The sequence below is a fragment of the Castor canadensis genome, chromosome 11, assembly GCF_047511655.1.
Source record: "Castor canadensis chromosome 11, mCasCan1.hap1v2, whole genome shotgun sequence".
Lineage (NCBI taxonomy): Eukaryota > Metazoa > Chordata > Mammalia > Rodentia > Castoridae > Castor > Castor canadensis.
Genome location: NC_133396.1, coordinates 107,643,005 through 107,651,544, shown reverse-complemented (window position 1 = coordinate 107,651,544; position 8,540 = coordinate 107,643,005). Strand labels below are relative to the sequence as shown.

At 48.0% G+C, this 8,540-nt stretch overlaps 1 protein-coding gene across 2 annotated transcripts; it reads left to right on the top strand.

The window, feature by feature from the left end:
* The first annotated feature begins 2,894 nt into the window (after positions 1-2,894).
* Positions 2,895-5,386, top strand: Loricrin (loricrin cornified envelope precursor protein). 2 transcript variants are annotated; one of them, XM_074048078.1, is made up of 3 exons: positions 2,946-3,002; positions 3,871-3,946; positions 4,162-5,386. In XM_074048078.1, the coding sequence occupies exon 3, from the start codon at positions 4,183-4,185 to the stop codon at positions 5,197-5,199; it is 1,017 nt and encodes a 338-aa protein (XP_073904179.1). In that variant the 5' UTR covers positions 2,946-3,002; positions 3,871-3,946; positions 4,162-4,182; the 3' UTR covers positions 5,200-5,386. The 2 variants fall into 2 exon arrangements, with proteins under 2 accessions (XP_020010942.2, XP_073904179.1); XM_020155353.2 differs by lacking the exon at positions 3,871-3,946 and having other exon boundaries at positions 2,895-3,002.
* Positions 5,387-8,540: the final 3,154 nt, after the last annotated feature.

The window sequence follows — 8,540 nt, the reverse complement described above, 5'->3', positions numbered from 1 at the left end:
CTAACCTTTTCTCTAGTTCCTGGTGCCCTTCTCCTACTGGCCTCAGTTGCTTTTAAGGTATCTGCTTTAGTTTCTCTGTGTTGAGGGTAACAAATGCTAGCTAATTTTTTAGGTGTCTTACCTATCCTCACACCTCCCTTGTGTGCTCTCGTTTTTATCATGTGCTCAAAGTCCAATCCCCTTGTTGTGTTTGCCCTTGATCTAATGTCCACATATGAGGGAGAACATACGATTTTTGGTCTTTTGGGCCAGGCTAACCTCACTCAGAATGATGTTCTCCAATTCCATCCATTTACCAGCGAATGATAACATTTTATTCTTCTTCATGACTGCATAGAATTCCATTGTGTATAGATACCACATTTTCTTAATCCATTCGTCAGTGCTGGGGCATCTTGGCTGTTTCCATAACTTGGCTATTGTGAATAGTGCTGCAATAAACATGGGTATGCAGGTGCCTCTGGAGTAACCTGTGTCACAGTCTTTTGGGTATATCCCCGAGTGGTATTGCTGGATCAAATGATAGATCAATGTTTAGCTTTTTAAGTAGCCTCCAAATTTTTTTCCAGAGTGGTTGTGTCAGTTAAAAATAGAATCTTAAACTCTGCACAATTTGAAGATTATTAGATCTTTGGAGTCAACAGCACTAAAGAATAATGAAATTTTTTGTCATTTGCAGGAAAAGAAGTGAAAGTGGAGATCATGTTAAGTGAAATAAGCCAATATCACAAAGACAAGTATCCCATGTTTTCTTTCATAAGTGGAATTGGTGGGGGACAACCAGAAAGTAAAAGGAACTATTAGGGATATGGAAGGGGAAAAGAGGGAGGGAAGATAAGAAAGAGTAATAGAGGGGGTGAATATGATCAAAGTACGTTATATGTATATATAGAAATGTCAGATGAAATCCCTTACTTGCACAATTAACATAAACTAATACAAATTTTTAATAAAATTAAGATATTACATATGTTCTAATCATTATACAGTCTCATTTTGTTTCTTTAAAGTTTTTATTAGTATACAATAGTTGTACAGGGGGGTTCATTGTGACATTTCCACATACACATACAATGTACCCCAGTTTAGTTCATCCTAACAACATGAAGGAAACAAATAATAGCTTCATGTCATCATCATTTTTATAAGAAATTATATTTTAACCACCCTACAAAAAAAAGTAGGAAAAACACAGTTTCTGAATTAAAGATTTTCCTTCCCAAGAATGGCCTACTAACATCCTGTTCTTGGACTTTTCCTAAGGTCTGGTGAACATATGGTCATGGGCCAATGTGGAGCACAGATTGGTGCTGGGAGCCATGGTCCAAACCTGCTTCCCCTGATTAACGAAATAAAATGTTTCCTTTTTATACTCATGGTAATCACTATCTATGGTTTGTTTCCCTCCAAAATTTCCACAGTGCCTCAGTTCAAGCTGAGAAATCTGCCTTCTTCAACAGATCTCAGTTTCTCCCTCCTGAGTATTCTCTAAGGAAAGGTACACCCAAGCTCCTCCTAGGTTCATCTGTGTTCATGCTGTGCAAACTAAAACTAGAGCCACAAGTTTCCAAAAGCCATACTCTAATCAGGATCATTTGGATCATTAAATCACTATAATTAGCAGTCAATTTCTTATTGGAGCTATTATTTCAACATGTAGCTGGGCGGAACAAAGTTCAAATGTGGGATCTTATACAATACCAATTGAGTTCCGGTGATGAAAGAAGGGGTAGCAAGTTCTTCATACACAGAGGTGATGCTGCTGGTCCAGAGTCATCAGGAAAGTTTTGAGTTAATCTCCTAGGAGACAAGAGTTGACCTTTCCTCAAGTCATCCGTGGACTCCTTCCTGGCCTTAGTGTCCAGTGTCCAGCCTGGCCTTAGTGGCCAGATTGGAAGTAAGGATGTGCGATCATGTGAGAAATGACAAAAACATCAATATGACCTTCTATACTTCGCATAACTATTCCTTCTTCATGTGCCTGTGAAATAGGTATTAGTATTTCTATTCATCAGACAAAGTAACTGAGGCTCAGAAAGCTTAATCATTCCATAGTCAACAAATAACTATACAGGCATAAAGTGCTATGACATTACCCAAGGTGACAGAGCTGACAAGCAGTAAAAGAAGCACCAAAATCCAGTCACCAACCTCAATTCCATTCCACTCCATGGCTGCCCCTTTGGCTGAGGTCAGTGTTATGACATACCACCACAGGACACTGGAGCCAAAGGGATAGTGGGAGGACTACATGGTCCATCTCTATAGTTTGCACCTCTGCAAGGAAAGTCAGTATTGATAACTGGCCTTCTTAAATGTCTGCTATCTCCAGGGACAATTCAAAGTTTCCTCCAGTGTCACATTAGTTCTAGCACTGTCCATGATGTATAGTCCAGAACTGGGAGCTAGAGCTCATGAACCCTCATGAACCAGTGGACAGGACAGAAACATCCTGGTAAAGCACTCATGAAACCCCAGTAGAGAAATTTTACCAAAAAAGGGACAGATTCTTAAGTTTTTAGGGTTTCCAGAATAATGAAATCAGAAGTCAAAAAGGGGCATTTGGAAGGTCCTGCTGTTTGGACCAAGGACTGAGATCTCCAATTTGACTCTTTTAGTCTGCCTCAAGAGTCTGGCTTAAGCACAGCCCTCTGGTTATGGCATGTGCTCCAAGCCAAGAAGTTTTAGAAACTATGCCTGCCGTCCACTCTGGCTGGCCATCCCCATCACAACTGACCGGCCTGCTCACAGTTGCATCAGAGAAGGGGCCAGTCATATCCTAGGCTGCCTATCTCAAGAATGCCAAAATCTTCATGAATGGTCCACCCTGTGGATGCAATCACAGGGAGGTGGGGCCAACAGCTGCAGGTCACGTAACTAAGGCCAAACACGGCCTGATCAATAGATGAGTCAGTGCAGGTAGAGTATAAAACCTCAGGAGCTCCAGTGCTCCTCACATCACCAGCATCTCCTCTCCTCATTCACCTTCCCTGGTGCTTTGGGTAAGTGTGTGTTCTGCAGCTCTCCGTCTTCCTTGCTGGCCTTACTCAGAGCTGCATAGGTTAATGGACAGGGCCCATCGCCCCTTCAGGAACTACAGGACCTTTGCCTCCCTACAGCACTCATATTGAGAGGGGATTCAGGGAAGGGATAGGGGCCCAAACTGCTGTCCTACAGGTGGTGTTTCTGGTCTTCTGGCTAGAATGTAAACTCCACCAAGAAAAGACTATGTCTTGCCTCTCTGGCCCACACATCCATGGGGCTCTGCAGTGACTGTACAAGGCAGTCTGTGCATGGGCTTGACGAGCCTCATGAACCTGTCAGGAGGAGAGACTAGGCATCTCAGAGAGCAGGAAGAATGGTTTAGAGAATGTTGCAGATGAGAGGGATTTTAGGGGCCACAGAAACCCAAATTCTGTTTTACAGAGGCAGATATTCTGACAGGGAAATGACTTGTGAGATACTGAGATATAACTTCCTCCTAGTTTCAGTTCCCTCTACCAAGCATGGACTTCAGCATGTCATGAAAGACATGTCTGACAGCTTTTGGTCTGAGATGCTGGCCCAAAGGACCATCAGGGTCCTTTCCCCTTTCCAGACAGGACCATGACAGAGCCTGCGTTTTCTAAATGGCCTCACTCAGGAAGGTGGGGCAGACAGTCAAGAGTTTGAACTAAGGGCTTTTGCAGAGAACGGACTGCAAACAGTTCTCTGATATTCCAACAAACCTTCTTCTGTCATGTTGGGAATGGGTAAATTCACCCAGCCTCCATAGAGATTTATGGCAATTTTCTATTTGAATGTGGAAAATAAGTGTTGGGATTGGAAGAGATCTGTAAGATGAAGTGTTCAATCCACCTTATTTTACAGAACATGACAGAGAAAATGGCAGCATGGGTTATCTCTTCCAGGCAGAGCTGGGAGAGGACAGCCACCACTAACTAGGGTATTTAAAATTCGGCAAGGGCTTTCAGTGGGAGGGATCAATTTTTCCAAAAGTAGCAACCCTGAGAGTCTCCGATGAGCTCTCCCAGCACCTGTACAGATAACTGCCTGGCATAGACAACTGCTAGGAGCATGGAGGATGTTGCCATGGATGCAGCTGTATCCTTGGCATCCTTTTGCCGCTGGTCCAGTAATGCTCTTCTGCTCTTCTTCCAGGGCCCCCTTCTTCCTTAGACGATGTCTCACCAGAAAAAGCAGCCCACCCCATGTCCCCCACCGGGTTGCGGAAAGACCTCTGGCGGCGGCGGCGGCGGCGGCGGCGGCGGCGGCGGCGGCGGCGGCTGCGGCGGCTGCGGCTTCTATAGCGGCGGTGGCGGGTCCAGTTGCGGAGGTGGCTCCTCCGGGGGCGGTTCCAGCTGCGGCGGCGGAAGCGGCGGCTGCGGCGGCGGCGGCGGCGGCGGCGGCGGCATCAAGTACTCCGGAGGCGGAGGTGGCTCCAGCGGCGGAGGTGGCTCCAGCGGCGGAGGTGGCTCCAGCTGCGGAGGTGGCTCCAGCTGCGGCGGCGGCTACTCAGGCGGCGGCTACTCAGGCGGCGGCGGGTCCAGCTGCGGCGGGGGCTCCGGAGGGGATATCAAGTACTCCGGTGGCGGCGGCTCCTCCGGAGGCGGCGGCTGCTACTCCGGGGGCGGCTCCAGCTGCGGTGGGGGCTCCTCCGGAGGCGACGGCTGCTACTCCGGCGGCGGCTCCAGCTGCGGTGGGGGCTCCTCCGGAGGCGGCGGCTGCTACTCCGGGGGCGGCGGCTACTCCGGCGGCGGCTCCAGCTGCGGTGGGGGCTCCTCCGGCGGCGGCGGCGGCGGCTCCGGCTACTACTCTTCGCAGCAGACCACCCAGACCTCGTGCGCCCCGCAGCAGAGCTACGGAGGGGGATCTTCCGGCGGCGGCGGCAGCTGCGGCGGCGGCTCCTCCGGGGGCGGCGGCGGCCCCATCATCTGCGGCGGCGGAGGCGGCGGCGGCTCCGGCCCCATCTGCGGCGGCGGAGGCGGAGGCGGCGGCGGCTCCGGCCCCATCTGCGGCGGAGGCGGCTCCGGCCCCATCTGCGGCGGCGGAGGCGGCGGCGGCCCCGGTCCCATCTGCGGCGGCGGCTCCTCCGGGGGCGGCGGCGGCTCCTCCGGGGGCGGCTCTGGGGGTGGCAAGGGCGTCCCTATCTGCCACCAGACCCAGCAGAAGCAGGCCCCTACCTGGCCATGCAAATAAAGCCTCCAGGCGGCCGCGGAGAAGTGGTAGCTGGAGGTGTTCTCCGTGGGCTTCGACGGCGTTCTCATGATTCTGCCCAGGCTTTCCCGCCCGACAGAAGCCGCTGAGCGCTCAAGCTGCATCTTGGAATTCTTCCTTCTTGATTTCTGTACGACTACCTCCCAATAAAATGGGCAATTCATGAGAATTTATATGTCTCCAGTAGTCCTTGTGGCTTCTAAATTTATCCTTTACGTTCTTCTCCCTTCTTCCATTCATTCGTACATACATTTATCCAACAAGTACTGTAAGGGGCAGATAGTAGGTGAGAGTTGCAAGGGAGGGATGCCTGAATCATCTGGTTTGTGGCTTAAAATCATAAATGACTGTAAGCACAAAGATCCTGGAATAGACTTCAGTAAACAGTCCCAAGTGTGTTAGGTAGCAGTCAGGGGACTCCTCACTGAGCGCAGAGGTCCTTTTAAGACAGACTTCCCTGAAAAGATGCTTTCTGTCTTAGTCCAGAGCTTACTCTGCAAGATCTGAAAGCAGGGTGCTGCATTTTAGACTATGCCACCCAGACTCACAGAAAGCAATATAGCAGGGGCTCCTTTGAAACTGGCCTTTATTTCCCCATCACCAACCCTCTGCCCTTCTGCTCCTCCCTAACATATTTTGCTGAAGAGAAGCCTTTCCTTCTCATTAGTTAACTAGCTACAGGAGGTTGAACTAGCCACATTGAGATGCTCCAGCCAGAGAAGAAAAAGAACCCAGGATGACAAAGACTTCACCTGGGTAAATTTCCTGCTCACTATAATTACTTTTCCTTTTACATAAAGCCCTTTCTGTTCCTAAGACCCCCCCCCTCCCCATGTTACAGCTTTGAGACAAAAAACAAAAACAAACAAAAAAAAATTCTGTCTTCTCGAGATTGCCTCCTCTTGAATACATCTGATTTCTTCCTACCAATGCTGCTTTCTGGAATATTGGTACAGGAGCAAAGGCAGGTAACAGGATATCATCAAACACAAAAACAGACATTCAGACCAGTGGAACAGAATAGAAGACCCAGACATGAAACCATGCTACTATGACCACCTGATTTTTTTACAGAGGCACCCAAAACATACTATGGCGAAAAGACAGCCTCTTCAACAAAAACTGGATATCTGCACACAGAAAACTGAAACTAGATTCATGTCTTTCCCCCTGTACAAGTAGTAACTCAAAGTGGATTAAGGATTTAAGGATATAAGACCTGAAACTTTGAAGTAGTGCAGGAAAGAGCAGGAGTACACTGAAACTAATAGGCAAAGGCAATAACTTCCTAAATAGCACTCAAATGGCTCAGCAACTAAAAGACTCCATGAAACTACAAATGGAGCTACATGAAACTAAAAAGCTTCCACACAACAAAAGAAATGGTCACCAGATGAATGGCCCACAGAATGGGAGAAAATCTTTTTCCATCTGTACAACCTGACAAGGAATTAATAACCAGAATATACAGGAAGCTCAAAAAACTACACTCCCCCCCAAATCAATGACCCAATGAAGAAATGGACAAATTAACTGAACAGAACTTTTTCAAAGGAATAAGACCAAATAGCCAAAAAACATAAGACAAAATGCTCAACATCCCTGGCTGTAAAGGAAATGTAAGTTAAAAACCATATTAGGATTCCACCTTACTCCTGTTAGAATGCCCATCGTCAAGAATACAAACAACAACAAATGTTGGCTAGAATGTGGGGGAAAAGGAACTCTCATACACTGTTGTTGGGTTATAAATTAATACCACCACTATGAAAACAGTATGGAGGCTCCTCAAAAAAACTAAAAATAGAACTGCCATATGATCCAGCAATACCACTCCTAGGGATATACCTGAAGGAATGTGAGTCAGGTTACAATAAAGACACCTGCATGTAGCAGGAAGACAGGGAGGGGAAAGGGATATAATGAGAGGTAATGAGCACAACAGTGAAACAAAACAAAATAAAAATGGATTTAAGGAATGTCAAGTAGCACCTGGGGCAAGACCAGAGAAGGCTCACCTCACCCCAGAGGTTAAAATTGCCAATGAAATAATATGTGACCATGTATGGGACAAGATGTACCCCCCATTTCTGTAACCTGCTGTAAGTGGTATATTAGGAAAGCCCCCATTTTTCTTAGGGCTCAGCCTTTGGATTCGAGAGTTGCTGCTGGTCTGCTTAATAAACTTGCTTCCCGAAAGCTTTGGTGCCCCATCTCTCTATCTGAGCGGTCCCACAACATTCCTTGGGGCTCATCTGGGATTTGGGGGTCAGTGTTTTCACCTCCTTGTCCCTGGCTCAGATCCCCGGCTCACCAGGAGGGCCGCCCCTGCCAGGTGCAATGGGAAGTGTTGATCTGGGAGGAGAGAGCCCTCTCCCAGTGAACTGAGGAGGCCAGTTTCGGTCACATAAAGGAACCAACTTGGGAGCCCCATTCATCAGACTGGTAAGAACCCAGGTATGAATTCAGGCCTGCCTCAGGAAGCAGAGACCCAGCAAGACACCCCAGTAACCACCTTTTGGGGTGAAACCATATCTCTCAAGTTCAGGGAGCGGGGTGGAAGGCCGTGCTGTGTGAAAGAGTGTGTGAAAGTGCAAGCCTGAGATCCAGCCCAGCTGCAAAGCAAATGTGGAGTCCTGATGCACAGGTCTGTGGCAAACTCATATGGTCCAGGGTGAGCTTTAACAGGGCCACTGGTCCAGGGCTTATACAAACTCACTACAGTGAAGAGAAGCCTAAATACCCATGAGGAGAGTGGCCAGAGATGGACAAAGCAAGTGGTGTTATTTGTTTTCCCCTGTGTGCCAGAGCGGTGGATTCCTTACTTCCTCTCCACAACCCTCATCCCTTCCGTTTCTGTCTCTGTCTTGACATTTGGTAATGTGAGGAATAGGAGGAGGACAGAGTAAGAACAACCCCCTAAAGTGCAGGCTTAAGAACTTTAAAAAGGGATTTAATAGAGATTACAGAGTCAAGCTAACTCCTGACAGGCTTAGGACCTTCTGTGAAATAGACTGGCCTGCTTTTGGTGTAGGATGGCCTTTGGAGGGGTCATTAGATAAGGTCATAGTCAATAGTTTTTGAAGTGGTTGTAGGGAAGCCTGGACACACAGATGGTTCCTTATATTGTCTTCTGGCAGGATGCAGTCTTCAGTCGGCCCATGTGGCTAAAGCTCCACCTAGAGAAATCATGTAGGATTATGGTAGCCAGGGTGGCAGCAGCTTCCAAGCATAGGGAAAAATGTAAAAACCCAGAGAAACCCATTTTAGAGGAGGACCCCAAGGAGGCCCTGCCCCTTTATGTGCCAGTGTACCCCCTCCTT

Coding starts and splice junctions, on each gene's coding strand:
- Loricrin (XM_020155353.2), top strand. CDS start 4,183: ATGTCTCACCAGAAAAAGCAGCCCACCCCATGTCCCCCACCGGGTTGC.